The 21161-nt window shown below is 44.4% G+C and overlaps 2 protein-coding genes across 2 annotated transcripts; one reads left to right on the top strand and one right to left on the bottom strand.

The window, feature by feature from the left end:
- Positions 1–1779: 1779 nt before the first annotated feature.
- LOC124014471 (cyclin-J-like) lies at positions 1780–15162 on the top strand. Its single transcript, XM_046329524.1, has 6 exons — positions 1780–2172; positions 2863–2964; positions 8704–8914; positions 10407–10706; positions 10841–11000; positions 11301–15162. The coding sequence occupies exons 2-6, from the start codon at positions 2896–2898 to the stop codon at positions 11785–11787; spliced, it is 1227 nt and encodes a 408-aa protein (XP_046185480.1). The 5' UTR covers positions 1780–2172; positions 2863–2895; the 3' UTR covers positions 11788–15162.
- Positions 15163–16846: 1684 nt separating this feature from the next.
- Positions 16847–18390, bottom strand: LOC124014473 (gastrotropin-like). Its single transcript, XM_046329540.1, has 4 exons — positions 18229–18390; positions 17800–17975; positions 17072–17161; positions 16847–16968 (listed from the first exon to the last, which is right to left on the bottom strand). The coding sequence occupies exons 1-4, from the start codon at positions 18293–18295 to the stop codon at positions 16918–16920; spliced, it is 384 nt and encodes a 127-aa protein (XP_046185496.1). The 5' UTR covers positions 18296–18390; the 3' UTR covers positions 16847–16917.
- Between the last annotated feature and the right edge of the window lie 2771 nt (positions 18391–21161).

Genomic DNA, 21161 nt, shown 5'->3' with positions numbered 1-21161 from the left:
GATGTTCTCTGTTTAGTGAGTCCTCCAGATCAGAGGCAGTAGGGATGACCAGGGATGTTCTCTGTTTAGTGAGTCCTCCAATTCAGAGGCAGTAGGGATGAACAGGGATGTTCTCTGTTTAGTGAGTCTGCCAGATCAGAGGCAGTAGGGATGACCAGGGATGTTCTCTGTTTAGTGAGTCCTCCAATTCAGAGGCAGTAGGGATGAACAGGGATGTTCTCTGTTTAGTGAGTCTGCCAGATCAGAGGCAGTAGAGATGACCAGGGATGTTCCTCTGTTTAGTGAGATCCGCCAGATCAGAGGCAGTAGAGATGACCAGGGATGTTCCTCTGTTTAGTGAGTCCTCCAGATCAGAGGCAGTAGGGATGACCAGGGATGTTCTCTGTTTAGCGAGTCCTCCAGATCTGAGGCAGTAGGGATGACCATGGATGTTCTCTGTTTAGTGAGTCCTCCAGATCAGAGGCAGTAGGGATGACCAGGGATGTTCTCTGTTTAGTGAGTCCTCCAATTCAGAGGCAGTAGGGATGACCAGGGATGTTCTCTGTTTAGTGAGTCTGCCAGATCAGAGGCAGTAGGGATGAACAGGGATGTTCTCTGTTTAGTGAGTCCTCCAGATCAGAGGCAGTAGGGATGACCAGGGATGTTCTCTGTTTAGTGAGTCTGCCAGATCAGAGGCAGTAGGGATGAACAGGGATGTTCTCTGTTTAGTGAGTCCTCCAGATCAGAGGCAGTAGGGATGAACAGGGATGTTCTCTGTTTAGTGAGTCTGCCAGATCAGAGGCAGTAGGGATGACCAGGGATGTTCTCTGTTTAGTGAGTCCTCCAGATCAGAGGCAGTAGGGATGACCAGGGATGTTCTCTGTTTAGTGAGTCTGCCAGATCAGAGGCAGTAGGGATGAACAGGGATGTTCTCTGTTTAGTGAGTCTGCCAGATCAGAGGCAGTAGAGATGACCAGGGATGTTCCTCTGTTTAGTGAGATCCGCCAGATCAGAGGCAGTAGGGATGAACAGGGATGTTCCTCTGTTTAGTGAGTCCTCCAGATCAGAGGCAGTAGGGATGACCAGGGATGTTCTCTGTTTAGTGAGTCCTCCAGATCTGAGGCAGTAGGGATGAACAGGGATGTTCTCTGTTTAGTGAGTCCTCCAGATCAGAGGCAGTAGGGATGAACAGGGATTTTCTCTTGATAAGTGTATGAATTGGACCATTTTCCTGTCCTGCTAGCCATTCAAAATGTAACGAGTACTTTTGGGTGTCAGGGAAAATGTATGGAGTAAACAATATATTATTTTCTTTAGGAATGTAGTGAAGTAAAAGTTCACAAAGTGGACAAAAATATATAGAAAAATAAAGTACAGATACCCCAAAATAACGACTTAAGTAGTACTTTAAATTATTTTTACTTAATTAAGTACTTTACACAACTGTCCATGGCAAACATCTTGCAGTTAAGTTCATGTGCCACCTGTTGGTCAAACAGAGAGATGGCATCAGGATCACACTGTGGTCAATGCCATTGTTCTACATGCTGGATCTGATTGTAATTGACACATGGTTTTAATAATTTCTCTCGTTCACAAAATATCGCCTATAGATTATTATTTTTAAGTATTCATTTTAGGAGTTTGTCCAGAAGGCCTATACGACCTGCACCACCAACGTGCATCAGTCAAACTCAATAGCCTTAATGCTGTCATTTCAAATAGGCCTGCCCTGATCTTCCCAGGATATAAAACACGTAGTTCAAATCCTGTAATAATGTACATCTATAATATAGATGTTACATAGAATATCCACCAGAAGTTGATTTTAGTTGAATGCTGTCTGGGGGCGCTGTCAAAACCCTCCCCATTCAAGATTTTCTCCACGGTACCAACAGGGAGAACCGCGTGTGGTTGTCTGACCAGGTTCCATTGAGTTGACGGGAACACATCACAGGGAGGGATGAAGAGGGGCGTCGAAAAAATAGAGAATTCAAACTCAACATACCAGTCTTTGGGTTTGAGTTCATGGATTTGTGACGATTAGACTAGGAGTTGATTATTTCGCTGTTATTTTTAATGTTGTTAAAGGTGTAGGGTAACTGTCGGCGAAGATTTTAATCAGAATGCTGCTGGTCTGAAACAAAGGGGTCGGGACTCCGGAGTGTTGCAGTGGTAAAAGCAGGTTGAAAGGTAACATTTTAGTGGGATACTAGCCTACAAGTCCAACATGTGACTAGCTTTGCACGTTGTCACTATTCCAACCTCTTTCCAGTATGCACTGTGGTACAGTCATGTGTAGAACAATTCTCAGAAATATCCGATTGGTCACCATAACTTTCTAGTGTGGCGAGGTGAGTTGCCACGCGTGGTAGATTAGTTACAATTTATAAGCACGAATATAAACAATGTATCCGAACATGAGCATGCCTTGTGCAATACAGATGGTGAATGTGAGGTGCTCGCTTTTTTAAAATTACATTTCTGTGCTGTAGGCTAGCTTACATATTTTTTTAAATTTACCTAAGTGTAATAAACTGTTGTACAGTAAGCAATACGCTATAGTATCTGAAATCAATGAGTGCGCACATACAAGTAGGGCACACTAGGCTGGCTACCCTACTTACATTACATTACATTACATTACATTACATTTAAGTCATTTAGCAGACGCTCTTATAAAAACAACTGAACAAAATATGAGTAACGTTAGTCAGTTTGAGTGCATTATTTTGCTGCAAATCCAAATGATTTGGATACCATAACACATAAAATCATACAACAATTCAAGTGAAACCTGTCAGTTTGCCTTGATGATATAATGAATGTAGATCGGACAGGTATCTAATGTGTTTCTGCCGCACTGTTTGACGTTTCGTTCAGGGTGGACAGTGGCCACAACTCACCACTGACAAGATGGAGCGGGAGGAGCAGTGGTGGACGGGCCAACTCGCTGCAGACATCCACCAGTCTCTACGAATAAAGGTGAATGTCTCATTCTCTGATCGTTTTTATCCACAGAAAACATGGTGCTTAGTTGAATTTCACAAGTACCATCAGAAAATGACGTGTGTGTATTTTATTTGCCAGTAGTGAGTTAATCTATTCCTGTACTACTTACTGTCTTTGATGCTGAGGTGTGAAATGTCACATGTCCCTCCTGAAGTTTGGGCCTAAACCATAAGGCTTGAGGTAGTTTCCCTGTCTGGTTAGCAGAAACTCTATCACAGCCTTGCCTACAATTGGCTGTGTTTAGACAGGCATGCCAGATCTTTTCACATCAGATCTGGGAAAAAAAAGATCAGATTTGCGCTGACTGTCTAAACGCAGCCATTTTTTGTATTTCAATAAGAGATGCGTTTATCTGACCCATGGCATCATTATATGTTGTAGTTCAGGATTTCCACGAACTATCAGGGATTGACACTTAATGGCCGTGAACAATAATAAAACCAAAGACGGCTTCAAATAGAGATGTATCGATCAGTCATCTTAAATTGTAATTAGTCAAATTGGCCGCGCTATTGTGTACAAAATGCTGTCCAAATGAGCCGATGCAGCCAGCTGAGCTTAGAGAAGATCTGTGAAGTGGGTTAATGGGTGGAAGGGGGTTAATTCAGGACAGACTGTAATTGTCTGTGTTGACTGGATTAGAGAGCACTGAGGACCTGACCACTCTACTCAGCCTGTTGGCTCTGTCTGACTGTTTGTGTTTGTCTCCTGTTTATGGCACGGCTGTATATCATGCCCACTTCCTGTAGGAGCTGCTTAAGTGGAAGCTTTTTGGCTATATGTGGAGCGTTTGCTTTTATGCTAATTTAGGATATTGCTCTCTTGCCAAAGACTCAACATTGTTAGATCCAGGGGCGCATCTTTCACTGGGGACGTCCACATTCTGAAATGGCTTTTTTTTATTTTTAAATGTGAAACAAAATGAGGCAACGGTGTGCTTTAGGACCACGCGGACGCCTCCGAACGTCGAGTAGGCTGTTTGGAGTGTTTAACTGACTGGATTAAAAATAATTATGTCCCCCAACCCCAACTTCTAAAACCAAAGTTGCGCCCCTGGTTTGATCTGAAGTTAATGGGGCTTAAGTGCAACGACAGATAAAGGGGCTGAAGTGATGTGTGACTTTATGCTGACATTACTTGGTCATCGTGAAGAAATGCGATCTCCAGAGCTTTGATGTTTACGCTTTTCACCGTCCTTGTTCTAGTTTGAAACCATTTACAAGCTGGCAACTACTGGCGAGATCTGATTTTTATCAGCAGCTATTCAGAAGTAGAATTTGACAGGCTTCATGGAATAAATATTTTAGCAAATGGTTGCATTAGAGCTAAATCCAGGTGCTTTTTTTTCACAAGAATGGTTTTTTCATGAGAGCTTTGATGCATCTCCAGGGTAACAGTATGATAAATTGCACAAGCCATTCTTTCCCACAGACCGTTGCTATGGAGGCCTCTCTACCTGTGTCCTCCGTGCTCACCAAAGGTTGTTGAATGTATTAATAGAGCTTCTCTGTGTAAAAAGCCACCGTTTGCTGATGCCAGGTTGAATGCCTAGTTTGTTGCTGCACTTGTTAATAGCATTTTCACGATAATGCAGTTCACAAAGGTTGAAGTAAAACAATTGAAATTGAAAGTGGAACAATAATATTAGCGATGTTGAAGGAACAATTCATTAATACATTCCATTTCACAATTTCACAAGAGTTTCCTGTAAGTGTGATGTCATCAAACCCTTCAGAATCTTTCAAAGTCTTATCACCCCACTGCCCCCGGGGGAAAATTAAATACTGATAATCTTGCACAGGAGAATGATGACCCAATTTTGAACTGCATTTCAGAATAGGGTTGTGCCGATATTACAATAAATACAATATTGTAATATATGACATTGACGATATATCGTAATATATGACATTGACGATATATTGTGAAGTGCAAGACGATATATGGCGTGGATATCGATTTAAGGCAGCCCCCCGCAGCTCTCTAATTCAGAGGGATTTAAGGTACCCCCCCTTTCATTCAGTTGGACAACTGACCAGGTATCCCCCCTTTCATTCAGTTGGACAACTGACCAGGTACCCCCCCTTTCATTCAGTTGGACAACTGACCAGGTGTCCCCCCTTTCCCTCAGTTGGACAACTGACCAGGTATCACCCCTTTCCCTCAGTTGGACAACTGACCAGGTATCCCCCCTTTCATTCAGTTGGACAACTGACCAGGTATCCCCCTTTCATTCAGTTGGACAACTGACCAGGTATCCCCCTTTCCCTCAGTTGTACAACTGACCAGGTATCCCCCTTTCATTCAGTTGGACAACTGACCAGGTACCCCCTTTCCCTCAGTTGGACAACTGACCAGGTATCCCCCTTTCATTCAGTTGGACAACTGACCAGGTACCTCCCTTTCCCTCAGTTGGACAACTGACCAGGTATCCCCCTTTCATTCAGTTGGACAACTGACCAGGTATCCCCCCTTTCATTCATGGACAACTGACCCTTTCATTCAGTTGGACAACTGACCAGATGTCCCCCTTTCATTCAGTTGGACAACTGACCAGGTGTCCCCCCTTTCATTCAGTTGGACAACTGACCAGGTGTCCCCCTTTCATTCAGTTGGACAACTGACCAGGTACCCCCTTTCCCTCAGTTGGACAACTGACCAGATGTCCCCCCCTTTTATTCAGTTGGACAACTGACCAGGTGTCCCCCTTTCATTCAGTTGGACAACTGACCAGGTACCCCCTTTCCCTCAGTTGGACAACTGACCAGGATGTCCCCCTTTCATTCAGTTGGACAACTGACCAGGTGTCCCCCCTTTCATTCAGTTGGACAACTGACCAGGTGTCCCCCTTTCCCTCAGTTGGACAACTGACCAGGTGTCCCCCTTTCATTCAGTTGGACAACTGACCAGGTATCCCCCCTTTCATTCAGTTGGACAACTGACCAGGTCCCCCCTTTCATTCAGTTGGACAACTGACCAGGTATCCCCCTTTCATTCAGTTGGACAACTGACCAGGCATCCCTCCTTTCATTCAGTTGGACAACTGACCAGGCATCCCTCCTTTCATTCAGTTGGACAACTGACCAGGTATCCCCCTTTCATTCAGTTGGACAACTGACCAGGTATCCCCCTTTCATTCAGTTGGACAACTGACCAGGTATCCCCTTTCATTCAGTTGGACAACTGACCAGGTATCCCCCTTTCATTCAGTTGGACAACTGACCAGGTATCCCCCTTTCCCTCAGTTGGACAACTGACCAGATATCCCCCTTTCATTCAGTTGGACAACTGACCAGGTATCCACCCCTTTCATTCAGTTGGACAACTGACCAGGTATCCCCCTTTCATTCAGTTGGACAACTGACCAGGTATCCCCCTTTCATTCAGTTGGACAACTGACCAGGTATCCCCCTTTCATTCAGTTGGACAACTGACCAGGTATCCCCCCTTTCATTCAGTTGGACAACTGACCAGGTATCCCCCCTTTCATTCAGTTGGACAACTGACCAGGTATCCCCCTTTCATTCAGTTGGACAACTGACCAGGTATCCCCCTTTCATTCAGTTGGACAACTGACCAGGTATCCCCCTTTCATTCAGTTGGACAACTGACCAGGTATCCACCCTTTCATTCAGTTGGACAACTGACCAGGTATCCCCCTTTCATTCAGTTGGACAACTGACCAGGTATCCCCCTTTCATTCAGTTGGACAACTGACCAGGTATCCCCCTTTCATTCAGTTGGACAACTGACCAGGTATCCCCCCTTTCATTCAGTTGGACAACTGACCAGGTATCCCCCCTTTCATTCAGTTGGACAACTGACCAGGTATCCCCCCTTTCATTCAGTTGGACAACTGACCAGGTATCCCCCCTTTCATTCAGTTGGACAACTGACCAGGTATCCCCCCTTTCATTCAGTTGGACAACTGACCAGGTATCCCCTTTATATTGTGACTTCACTCTATGATTGTTATTTTATTGTTGCTCTTTTATTTGTTAACTTTAGTTTATTTAGTACATATTTTTCTTAACTGCGTTGTTGGTTAAGGGCTTGTAAGTAAGCATTTCACTAAGGTTGTATTCGGCGCATGTGACAAATAACATTTCATTTTAGTTTTACGAATAAAAACAGTGCAGTTTTATCAGTTCGGATGTGTCCATTTGTTGAAAAATTGGTCTACATGTATTAATTAGGCCTTATTTCTTCGGCATACAAATCATATTTTATTGGTAGCGTGAACATCGCAGGTGCAGCGAAATGCATATGTTTCTAGCTCCAACAGTGCAGTAATACCTACCAATACACACACATCTCCCAAAATAAAAATTAAGAAATATCAACTAATATTACATACTAAGATTATTGAGAATGTGACTATAATATTGTAAATGAGATGACAAATTTCACAGTCTAGAATTATCTAGTCATTAATGGTGCAAAGCAATTGACATCGGATATCTGAATTAGCATATTCTACGATATGCTATTTGAATTAGCATATTGTAGAAGAGGTCTCCCCAAATAACGCCCAACCCTAGAAGACAGGAGAACGTTGACCCAATTGGATCTGCGTGTTGCAGAATATCAAGACCATGCTTTCAGCTGATCAAGAAACAGCTGTAGAGTTCCCTAAATTAAAGCCGTGCTCTACAAAAGGCTGTGTTCAGAGGGTCAGGCCCAAGCCCCCTCACCCCCAGGGAGACAGATGGCTGTGAGACATGTGGCCTGGCTGGCTGGGCTTGCATAACCATGGGAGACTCCCTGGTTCCCACAGCAGACTTCTTGAATATGAACTACGTATAGATGGGAGAGATGTATGGAAGAGTTGGATCCTCGGTGTCTGCCTTTGCCTAGCAACAGGGACCTTGCCAGACACAGAATTAAATAGAGATGTCTATGTCAATGTTTCCAGGTCTGAAATAGGATACGTTGTTCATATGGATGTCTGTGGGATGCATATTTTTAAATTAACCATAACATATTTAAAGGTTAGTGGGTTATTTGTTTCCCTCCAACGTTATTGTTAACAATTTTCGTGAAGAGTAGGCTTTTATAGCTGGCGACGGGTCTGAAAGGCATGGGAGAAACAAGTCGCTTAGTTCCAAAAAAATATAAAACCAATTCATAATATATTGAGTTATCTTTTAGGCCCATGGTCCAGAATGGGTTGCAATTTCTTGTCAGTTCTTCACATTTTAAAGTGGAGCCTTGGCACATGCTCTTACATTGGCAAGGTCACCTGTGATACAAGTCAGAATTTGACGTCTGTCCGTGTCTGGGGACGTCTGGAGATGAAGTGGAAACCGGCCACTAGGGGGCAACAGTGAGCTCTGTTACCATCCAGTAGGTTTTGGTTTTGCTAGGGCTTTGTGGAAAGGGATGATGGTTGGGCGTAAGCATCTGCTTCTGATTCCAAAGGTTGTATGTTTGAATCCAGCGAAAAAGAAAGTTTAAAAAAAAATATTTGTTTGTTTTTAAGCCTATCAAGCCTATCCCAAACCTTTGCCTTTACATGTTCAGATTTAATGCCTAAACTTAACCTTAACAATGTGGAGTTAATGCCTAACCTTAAACACTTTGAAATTTGATGTTTGAAACAAATTTGAAATTTGACGTTTGAGAAACATGGACGAATGTCTAAATCTGACGTGAGACTGTGAGAGCTCTCTCTCATTTGTCTTGTCTCCTCTCCTTGTCTCCTCTCCTCAGGAGCTGAAGTTGCCTACCTACAAGGCCCACTCTCCTCAGATCAGGATGCGGCGTTACTTTGCTGACCTGCTGGCTGTCCTCAGTAACCGCTACCAGCTGTGCCCAGTGGCTCGCCACCTGGCCGTCTACTTCCTGGACTTGTTTATGGACCACTACGACGTGGCAGTCCGCCAGCTCTACGTCATCGCCCTCTCCTGTCTCCTCCTAGCCAGTAAGTAAACGGCAACACAGTCGATCCGGTAAAGACGGAGCAGCAGTAAGACGACCCTCTAGAATATGTCATCTCATAGTGACTGAAGTACTTCACTTATAATGTCCTTCCTTTACAAGGACAGATGTATGTTGTTTGTTCTTGTACAGAAAGTTGCATTTTCAACTACACCTGTATATATGTTTTTGAATCATAATTGATGTGAAAAAGTAAAGTGGGGATAGTGGAGCAAGCCTGTTGACTGCGTGGTTAGTCTGAGGCGCTGTGTTTAGTGTGAGCTGTGTGTGTAAGAGCCTCTGCCTCCCCCAGACCTCTGTCAGTCACCACGGGAACCTATCACATGTAAAAACCAGTAGGCCTGCGTTACCCACAACCCTGGCCTGCGTTACCCACAACCCTGGCCTGCCTTACCCACAACCCTGGCCTGCCTTACCCACAACCCTGGCCTGCCTTACCCACAACACTGGCCTGCCTTACCCACAACCCTGGCCTGCCTTACCCACAACCCTGGCCTGCGTTACCCACAACCCTGGCCTGCGTTACCCACAACCCTGGCCTGCCTTACCCACAACCCTGGCCTGCCTTACCCACAACCCTGGCCTGCGTTACCCACAACCCTGGCCTGCGTTACCCACAACCCTGGCCTGCGTTACCCACAACCTTGGACTGCGTTACCCACAACCCTGGCCTGCGTTACCCACAACCCTGGCCTGCGTTACCCACAACCCTGGCCTGCGTTACCCACAACCCTGGCCTGCGTTACCCACAACCCTGGCCTGCGTTACCCACAACCCTGGACTGCGTTACCCACAACCCTGGCCTGCGTTACCCACAACCCTGGCCTGCGTAGTAATTAAAGTTGTTGAACAGAACAATCACAATGTTGACTTCTAGAGAATAGATGTAGGCCTGACTAACGGAACGGTTGCCGTGGACAGGGTTGCCATGGACAGGGTTGCCGTGGACATTGACAACATTAGTGTTTTAGATTGAGAGGTCTCATTGTTTAGGGCTGTTTCTGCCTTCTGGTGTGGAACAATGATTACCCCTGCACCTCTCTGAGAGAGGAAGGGCTGCAGGGATCATTTTGCTAACAGAAAAGTGTTAATAAGTACTGCTGGGCCTTTTCAGTGAATGTTGCTGGGGTGAATATATGCATGAATATTTAATGACTTAAAAAAATGAAAAGTGGGGTAATTATTTGCCCCCTTCTCAAACACACATACCCTCCATTGATCTGTTGAATGGGCCTCTCCCTGAGTGCCCAGGACTGGTCTCCAGAGGTCAGGGCTTCTGCATTGTTAGAGCATCTGACTCTAGGGGGATATGCATGATGAGGATTTCGCTGTGACCAGTGAAAGGGAAGATGGAGGTGTGTGTGTTATGAATTATGCATCTTATAAGCAGTCTTTTGAGAACATTCAGTATTTTCTCACACGACCCATAACATGTGTTTCATTTTTGACTCACAATAACACTGTTTCCCATCCAGGTAAGTTTGAGGAGAAGGAGGACTGTGTGCCAAAGCTGGAGCAGCTCAACTCTCTGGGCTTCATGTGTAGTCTGAACCTGTCACTGACCAACAAGGATCTGGTCAAGATGGAGCTGCTTCTCTTAGAGACGTTTGGCTGGAACCTGTGTATGCCCACGCCTGCACACTTCATAGACTACTACCTCCATGCTGCTGTACAGGACGGAGACCTGCACAACGGCTGGCCTCTCTCCTCCCTCAACAAGACCAGAGCCTTCATGGACAAATACACACACTACTTCCTGGAAGTCTCACTGCAAGGTGAGGAGGAGATTAGGAGTGGAAGTTCATAGTGACAGCAGTGGGTGGTTTAATGGGCAAGGCAGATTTCCTCTTTAGTGGGGCCATCCGTTGTTGAGTAAATGTAACTGATGGTCAGTGTCTGTGTGTCCCAGACCATGCCTTCCTGGGCTTCCGGCCGTCCCAGGTGACGGCAGCTTGCATCGCGGCGTCCCGTATCTGTCTCCAGATCACCCCCAGCTGGACCACCGTCCTCCGCCTGCTCACCGGATACTCCTGGGACCACCTCACCCAGTGCATAAAGCTGATGCTGCTGTAATACTGCTTTACATAACGTGCTGCACACCCACATTAATCTGACCACAAACCAAGCTGACGGCCATCTGCCCAGACTTGGTTTATCGTCGGCCTGAAGTCAGCAGTTTTTATATTTGTGTTGTTCCCATGTATGCACTTGTCCTTCATGTTGTGGTGGGTTAATGCAAGGTTAATATTCTACAGCTTTTTCATACTGTCAATACCATTGACCCGTAGTTATTTCCTCTGTATATTGATGTTTATGTCCATCAGCTAAAGGTCGTCAAGTAATGATTTGCACTCTTTTCCTCCCTGTAGTGCCCATGATAACGATGTGAAACAGGCCAACAAATCCAAGTCCAACTCTTCATCTGTCCAGAGCCCTCTCCAACCCCAGGCCCATCTCACCCCCTCCACAGTCTCCTGCTCCACCCTGATGCAACCCTCTTCTGGCTCCCAGCAGATGCTCTTCCAGACAGGCGGCTACCAGCAGCACCTCACCCAGCACTCCACTTCCGTTTCCCAGATGCACATGCTAGGTGAGTCCCAGGCTCTGGGCCCTATTGGGTCTCGGGACTACCTCCAGTCCCACCAGACAGGGCTCCTCTCAGGCTCGGTTTCTCAGGGAACCTTCCCCCCTTTCCCCAGCCTGACCTCAGGACTGGGCTCCTCCCTGCCCCTCCAGGGACCCATCTCCATGCAAGTGGTCCTTGCTGCAGAGCCCCGTCACTGTCTCGGCCTGTCCTATGGGGGAGGCTACCTGGGCTCCCATCACGCCTTCACAGCAGGCTGCTTCGACAGGTGACGCCAGGAGAGGGAGGATGAACTGAACCTGGGTCAGTCAGTGTCCTCCACCTGTCCTGCCTCCCTGTCCTCCTTCCACCTGTCCTGACCTCATCCAACAAGGACGAAGGAAACCAAAAGGAAGAAGCAATGTCAACGCAGATATTGCTGCGGTCTTGACCTAACAAAGGTCCTAACTATTTGAAGTGACACAATATTTGTGATGAGGTGTTTACATACAGTATGTTCTGTTCCTTTCACACGACTGCTTGATCTATACTGAGAGACTGTGAGGCTGGTTTGACCACTGTGATTCTGATATCAACAGTGGTTGTGTGAGCCCCTGCTTCCACACCATTTCTCTCAATGTGGGACATCTGCTTTTTCATACTAGGATCTTTCAATGCTGCTGCCTTAAACAAAACAATGGCTTTATGATCATGCAAGTGGTCTGTCCTTGGTATTGTTTACATCCGTGGTTCTCAAACCTCTCCTCAGGAACCGCCAGACATTTCACTATTTTGTTGTAGCTCTGAACTAGCTCACCTGATTTACCTATTCAAGGGCTTGAGGATTAGTTGACAAGTTGAATCAGGTGTTAGCTCTAGAATAAATAAAATGCCTGGAACGGCTGGGGGTCCCTGAGGAGAGGTTGGAGGACCACTGGTTTACATGAACAATACCATATATCAGGGTGCTTGACTGATGACTTGGGGGGGTTGACACAACTGTGTCAATTAATTCATTTTTTAATGTTTAACTTCTACTGGTTAAAGACGTGTGTGTTGTTGGAGAGATGTCTCACTGAGATTTCTGATCTATTCTTTGGCCTTGGCTGCTGTTTTATTTTTTTATTTATCCTTTTATTTAATTAGGCAAGTCAGTTAAGAGCAAATTCTTATTTACAATGACGGCCTACCCCCGGACGAAGCTGGGCCAATTGTGCGCCGCCCTATGGGACGGCCGGATGTGATACAGCCTGGATTCGAACCAGGGACTGTAGTGATTCCTCTTGCACTGAAATGCAGTGCCTTAGACCGCTGTACAACTCGGGAGAAGACTCTGTCTTGTTTTGCTGTTCTACTGCTCTGTTGGAGATAGAAACACGAGTATCACGCTGCACAGGATATCTTGTAGCATCCATCATCTATGTTCTGTATTACTGCTCTGTTGGAGATAGAAACACGCGCATCACGCTGCACAGGATATCTTGTAGCATCCATCATCTATGTTCTGTTCTACTGCTCTGTTGGAGATAGAAACACGAGTATCACGCTGCACAGGATATCTTGTAGCATCCATCATCTATGTTCTGTATTACTGCTCTGTTGGAGATAGAAACACGCGCATCACGCTGCACGGGATATCTTGTAGCATCTATGTTCTGTATTACTGCTCTGTTGGAGATAGAAACACGAGCATCACGCTGCACGGGATATCTTGTAGCATCCATCATCTATGTTCTGTATTACTGCTCTGTTGGAGATAGAAACACGCGCATCACGCTGCAAGGGATATCTTGTAGCATCCATCATCTATGTTCTGTATTACTGCTCTGTTGGAGATAGAAACACGCGCATCACGCTGCACGGGATATCTTGTAGCATCCATCATCTATGTTCTGTATTACTGCTCTGTTGGAGATAGAAACACGAGCATCACGCTGCACGGGATATCTTGTAGCATCCATCATCTATGTTCTGTATTACTGCTCTGTTGGAGATAGAAACACGCGCATCACGCTGCACGGGATATCTTGTAGCATCCATCATCTATGTTCTGTATTACTGCTCTGTTGGAGATAGAAACACGCGCATCACGCTGCACGGGATATCTTGTAGCATCTATGTTCTGTATTACTGCTCTGTTGGAGATAGAAACACGCGCATCACGCTGCACGGGATATCTTGTAGCATCTATGTTCTGTATTACTGCTCTGTTGGAGATAGAAACACGCGCATCACGCTGCACGGGATATCTTGTAGCATCCATCATCTATGTTCTGTATTACTGCTCTGTTGGAGATAGAAACACGCGCATCACGCTGCACGGGATATCTTGTAGCATCTATGTTCTGTATTACTGCTCTGTTGGAGATAGAAACACGCGCATCACGCTGCATCCACGATAACATCTACAGATCTGTGTGAATGTGACCAATAAACTTTGATTAGCACATACAACTACTGATGTCCTACCTCGGTCACTCTCCAGGGTTGTCGTGTGTTATTACAACAAACCTGCTGGAAAATTCACCTTGCTGGGTCAGATGGATGGAGTTGCCACCAAACACGAGTTTCTATAAAATGAGTAAAAATATAGTTGACCATAAGATGTTTTGTGATTATTGGTTACCTTGGATACGACCCATTGAATGGCAGTAGGAATATCTCCGACAATTGAAGAACAGAAGTAAAAAATCACAAAGTTTGACTTTTTTCTTTGATGCTTACATGGAATATTGCCGCGTTCACATGCTAGTCGGAATTAGGGAACTCTTGACATTTCTGCACGTGTATAACTACAACCAGTTAGCAAGTGGGAAATGTCAGAGTTTCCTAATCCCGACTAGCATGTGAACGCGACGTTTGTATGGTGAGTCATGACGCTGTCATTTAGTGACGTCTAAGTCCAGGCAGGCCAGACATGCTGTTACCATTTAGCCAAGGACACGTGGGTCCAGTGTCCGTGTCCCAGGCTTGATGGGGTGAGACGTTTTTGTTTTTATAGAGTATTAAATATTTTCCACTGATCACATCCTGACCACAATGTCTGTCTGCTTCCACTACTGTTGACAAATGGCACGAAGGACCCACAGGCGTCTAGTTTAGTGGGTCTCAGATAACAAAACCATTCTTCTGCGTACCTTAACTTTGTCCTACCTCAATATATAGTGCAGCGCTTGTTTTATCATTAGACCAAATGTTTGTACATTTATATTTGATGTACCGTACATTTTTATCTTGTTTTTTAAATATTTTTTAACTGTGTTTTGTTAGAATAGATGAGTTCAATGCACCATCAAAGACCAATGTACTGTATCTTGTGTGATCTGTAGCCTAACGGTTGGTCATTTGAGATAAGACTACTTTCAATCACACCGCCATCTAATGTTTTAAAGGTTATTTTATTTGATTTTTCGTTAATGTTTATTAGTACTTGTGTTTTTAACTGCTTGAAGACAGTGGATTTCTTTACCTTTAAATGAAAAGGTTGTACATCGTAACCACCTCGTAGCCTCAACACTTGAAATCCAAGTGGCCCGACTACATCTACTTCGATGGTACAATGATTACAGCAGGAGAAGCACATTGGGGAAGGGAATCAAAAAAAGAGTGTTTACTCTGTCAAATGAGGTGCAAATAAAACCCCAAAATAAATCCAGTCTGGCAGTATCGTTCCTCCACCCTTTGTTTTTGGTCTTTGTCGAGAATATCCGTAGCTAGAGGTATCGCAAGCCTCTCTGAAGTCGATTAGCATACCCCAAGGGGAATAGTTTAATATGAATGTCTCAACTCATTGCACATGAAAAGGTCTTCCATGGGGGTGAGAGGAGGGGGCTCTACCAATTAGCTCCACCCTCTAGATCAGTAACCTCACCCCGGTCTCTCCTGACGCTCCCTCCCGTCCTCTACAGACCTCAAGACAATGGAGGAGATTCCTATCCCTCATGTTTACCCTCCCTTTGCCACTAAACAAATGAAGTCAAGACACTGGAGACTATCGATGCTGTTGGCGTAACAGGGATTTGTATCTCGCAATGAAAAGACCAATGTGATTAAGGGTAAAGAAGAAACTGTATGTGTGAAGAATCATTGCAGATGAAGAATTATGAAAACATGTTGAGATACAAACCACAACAGAAAGACAACATGAGGAAGTAGAAGCAATGCACAGGATGTCCTGTGTATAGAGATAGTCAGTTCAAGGGTCTTTTTTAGTGGAGTTTTGGTTAAACTCCAACCGGAATTAAATTCAGGAACAATGCATAGACTTTGCCTGTCGGTTGTACGACGAAAGACCGATATACGATAAAGGCAGCTGTTTTTCCCTGGTAATTTTCAGAGCCTTTCTGAGAGGTTTTTATTTTTTTATTTCACCTTTATTTAACCAGGTAGGCTAGTTGAGAACAGGTTCTCATTTACAACATCATCCTTTGTGGCCTGTATTCATTCACTACCGTTTCCATGCTTGGGGGATCCCGAGTGGCGCAGTGGTCTAAGGCACTACATCTCAGTGCTTGAGGCTTTACTACAGACCCTGGTTCGATTCCAGGCTGTATCACAACCAGCAGTGATTGGGAGTCCCATAAGGCAGTGCACAATTGGCCCAGCATCGTCCGGATTCGTTTTTGGATCGGAGTAGTTGGAAAATAACAATTTGTTCTTAACTGACTTGCCTAGTTAAATAAAGGTTAAATTAAAAAATAAGAGTCTTCTAATTTCAGTTGATCACTGATGATAGGAAAGTGAGTGAGAGGTTATAGTAACGCCCTTCTTTGGACAGCTTGGTAGGGGGTACTGAAGTGGGGACGCTGGGGTGGGCAAGGGGGGTTGGGTAATGGATCATTCTCGCTAGCTTTGTTTACAAAGCAGGGTGGGGGGAGGGGTTGGCTAGCATAGTCCTCAGCTTACCCAGGGGCACTCACTCACCCGAGACATCCTCTTCTCTGCCTTTTATTGTGTCTATCCCAGAGAGCTTAACAGCTAAATAAGAATGAGGCACAAACCTATTGATTGCTTGTTAATGTTTAATACTAAAACTCAACAATGTACATCTGTCATAGTGGAATGAGAATCAAACTCGTTTCCACATTCTGTTCTACACGCGGTTTATTCTTGATGTTATAGGGTTTGAACATTTCTAGCGAATCTTGATAAAGATTTATTTCAACCTTTCAAATAGTCTAAAGTTACTACTACTGTATATTTTGTATTGTGTTTAAAGATAGATCCCCCCCAGTGGTTGTCCCAGGATAAACGTAGTGACATTTGGCAAGACTGAGGTTTTCCCCCGTGCCCGATATACATGGCAAATGTCATCAAGCGTAAGAAAGACATTAAGACAAAAGCAACACGTTGGCCAGTGCAGTCTCCGTTTATTGACTCATTATTCAATTAGAGTTGTCGTTAATAACACCGACACAATATCTTTAGATCTTCTTGCTGGTTCTTTTCAACACGACCGAGCCCACTGTAGAGGTCTAAACAGGGGAGAAAAGATGTTAAACATCACTTGGAACTTCCCAAACTTATTTATCATCTCTCCTAATATACACCATCTTCTGCCAAAGTGACACTTCTTACCTCAATCAGTTTTCCCCCACTGATTTCAGATGTGTGGTGGTATTTGGGGAATTTCGTGCTCAGCTTGCCCCCCTCCATTGTAACAGTGGCCTGACACAAAAATGCATTTTATTCATACTGTCATTTATTCAACAAACAGCCTCAGTTTGTTTGATCTAGATGTCATAGATCATGTCATGCTTCTACACCTGCATTACTTGCTGTTTGGGGTTTTAGGCTGGGTTTCTGTACAGCACTTTGAGATATCAGCTGATAGGGCTATATAAATACATTTGATTTGATATAATACATGCATCCAAGTTCCCCTAGACATAGATTTATTTTGAAGTTTAGCAGACGCTCTTATCCAGAGTAACTCACAGAAGCAATTACGGTTAAGTGCCTTGCTCAAGAGCACATCAACATATTTTTTCCCCTAGTCAGCTCAGGTAGTCAAACCAGCAACCTTTCAGTTACTGTCAAAAAGCGCTTAACTGCTAGGCTACCTGATCTTCGCTTTGCTATTCAAACCCTCCAAAACATTAGACAAACTCGCTTCCAGATTTCATGTGAATTTGAATGTCAATATACACATTATAACTGTCTCTCTTGTCCGAATGTCATCTATCTCTACGGCTATTGACCCTGACTACTGACTATATTGACTATATGAGACTTGAGTCGGAAATACTACAGCAGCTTACACAACGGGCACAAAACTCCATAATTTCTGATCTAGAGATGTTTACCTTGAACTTTTTCCCACCGATGGTCTCCATGTCACATTCCTGGTCAATCACAAACTTGTTGGTGACGCTCTTGTTTGTGGGATAGAGCTGGGTCCATGAGAACTCATTGCCGTTCTGCACCACCTCGGTGATGAGTTTGTAGTCGCGACCCTTCTCAATGATGTCATCAGGGATGCCTTGAATTACAAGAAAATATATAGTTAGACTTGGGGGTAATGAGGCTATTTTGAATCATGTGTGTTTTGAATCACATACTATCATATGTGTGAGTACAGATTGAGCACTGTCATTTTTCTACACTGACACTGCTAATCACCAATCAATGTGAATACATCCCTTTCAATACATAATCCAAGTTAATTCAAGATGTAAAAAAAAAACAGTTTTTTTTATAGGCTCTAGGCTAGTAAGCTTGAGTAAATGCCTCACCAACGAGCTTGCAGAATTCTTCGTATCCCTCCTGGGTCTCAGTTTCCCACTTTCCAGCGAAGGCCATGGTGTACGGAGAGTTGATGGGTTGAGCGAGAGGTGAGCGAAAAATCAATTCCAAGGCAGGCAGGGAAGCATAAGGTACTGAGTGACAACCTGTCCCTCTTTAAATACACACACACAGTCACCATCTCCACCCATCTCTCATGACACTTTTTGGTACATCACTACCATAACTACACCATAAACATTTATGGTGCCGTCTGGGTAATATGGCGAGTCATCAGAGAGCTGGTGACCATGGGGTCACTCACCTTTCCACATAGTATAGTAGCCTATGGTGAAATACCCACTGCACTGAATGTTAAGCCCTTAAACAACACAACCAGACGTGAACCCGACTGAATAGATTTAACTTTGAACCATATTTCAATACTACATCAAATGGCAGCATTGAGGTCCAGAATCCCTCAAAAAAGTGGACAAGATTGCACCGTACAAGTCCTTTTTGAATTTGTTAGTAAAGGATGAATCACATTGAGCGTTTACCGACTGCTTCAGTCTAGGCCCCTAAGGCTGCCTTACATAGAAACGGGCTCTCTGAATCAACCACCATTCTGTCTTGCCTGTTTAGTTCTCCTCTGTCACCGGGAGTGTTGTTGTAGCCCCCTATGGACAGCCACAGAGGTGTACTGTGCATGTTACACTCTTGAAAACAACAAAAAAGGGCCTGCAAAGCTGTGATGAGTCTAGATGTGGGACTTGGCAGTACACAAGGTCAGTAAGCTCTTTAGATCAACAGCCACAACACCAGTGATGATGTCCTGGTGGACATGGGAAAGCACACCTAACCTCAGACCTTTTCCAAAAAAATGCACACACCAATGTAATTCAGTGTTCCACTACTCAGATGCTACTCAGAGTAAGTATGTCTTCACACACACACACACACACACACACACACACACACACACACACACACACACACACACACACACACACACACACACACACACACACACACACAGTGTGTTTCAGAATTCTAAAGGCGTTTTTGAGGAAGCAACACATACTCCAGGCCATTTGACCCTTAAGTGACAGGGGTAAAACCCATTGCTCATCATATCTCTACTGGTGTATCTTCCTTTTCAAAATGCTACACGATTGTTGCTTTTTGCCCTTGTTTTTGGATCATTCCTGGATTTATGCTCTAATATATATTTTTTAAATGCTCATTTGAAATGCTTACAACAGTGAGACGAAGTCATCCCTATGTCTATTCGGGTATCAGTTACTCATTGACTGTGTCACCCTTGATTTCATCACTTGAGTCGTTGTTGTACTATGCCATGAGAAACATAAACCTCTTTCATGATTGTATGCTCAACAGTGTCCTTCAGCGCTGAGCCAAATCATTTTATTCCCCTCTCAAGGTTGAATCAGTTTGAAGAACGTAAAACACAGTGAAACATCAACTTTTATAGTGCACCATACTAATTCAAAGTACAACTTACCAATGACTTCCGAGAGGCGCAGCGGTCTAAGGTACTGCATCTCAGTGCTAGAGGTGTCACTACACACCCTGTTTCAATCCTGGGCTGTATCACAACCGGCTGTGTATTAGGAGTCCCATGGGGTGGGTGCACGATTGGCCCAGTGTCGTTAGGGGAGGGTTTGGCCGGGGTAGTCTGAATGTGTTCTTAACTGACTTGCCTAGTTAAATAAAATGAGAAATGTCATACAAATCAGAATGAATCTTTGTAAGTAGGTGCTCTCTCTTATTGATAATCTGTCATTCACACAACTGACACAACCAACTAATGTCTTTGTCCATAAAATATGGCCTATATTCTCATAGTCCATAGTATGCAATCTGCAAGGTCTTTCAGCCAGGAGTATGGCACATTTGTGCTCTTAAACCTTATAGCATGTAGTATCTGTGGCGTGATTGTATCTGTCTGATTTCTTTGCAAAGTACTAATAAACTATTTGAATATGTCCACATTTCCTCAACTCAAAATGTAGTACAGCTGCCTAGTCAAATAATTTATCTCCCATCCACCCCAATGGTATTTCCTGCTGAGATGCTTTCACAGTGCTTTTCCGAGGGAACACTGTTGACCAAACACTATCAGTTTGATCAACAGCCAGAGCTGCTATTAAAAAAAATACTAAAATCCTGTATCCATTGAATACCACAGAAGAGGGATATACAGTAATTTGCATTGTATTTCTACAATTGCTCCATTCAAACACTTTTTATGTAGATGACATAAATGGTAGCGCTGATATGACCCCTCGTTTTTTGGGGGGTTCCTGTTTTCAGAAACGGAGAAACTGTAGCATACAGTTAGACCTTCTGGTAAATGGGGATTCTATAGAGACATACAAACAATGTGAGAAAATAAGAGAATAAAATAAAATGTGCAATTATGGCCTGGGACCTTGAAAACCTTTGCACCACCCAGTAATCCTGAAACTGAGGCTCCACCGTGGACTTGAGCCAGTAATCCTGAAGCTGAGGCTCCACCGAGGATTTGAGCCAGTAATCCTGAAGCTGAGGTTCCACCGAGGACTTGAGCCAGTAATCCTGAAGCTGAGGCTCCACCGAGGACTTGAGCCAGTAATCCTGAAACTGAGGCTCCACCGAGGACTTGAGCCAGTAATCCTGAAGCTGAGGCTCCACGGAGGACTTGAGCCAGTAATCCTGAAGCTGAGGCTCCACCGAGGACTTGAGCCAGTAATCCTGAAGCTGAGGCTCCACCGAGGACTTGAGCCAGTAATCCTGAATCTGAGGCTCCATCGAGGACTTGAGCCATTGATTGTGTCATTTGTTGTAGTTTGAACAGTAATTGGAGACTGCTCAAAGTCATTGCAGACATTTGACTGTATATTGTGGTTTGCTCTCAGTTTTTTACTAGGAGTCCCTTCCT

This window comes from Oncorhynchus gorbuscha, linkage group LG02, assembly GCF_021184085.1.
Source record: "Oncorhynchus gorbuscha isolate QuinsamMale2020 ecotype Even-year linkage group LG02, OgorEven_v1.0, whole genome shotgun sequence".
NCBI lineage: Eukaryota > Metazoa > Chordata > Actinopteri > Salmoniformes > Salmonidae > Oncorhynchus > Oncorhynchus gorbuscha.
Note: the sequence above shows the minus strand (reverse complement) of the source record. Positions and strands in the feature narration are given on the sequence as shown.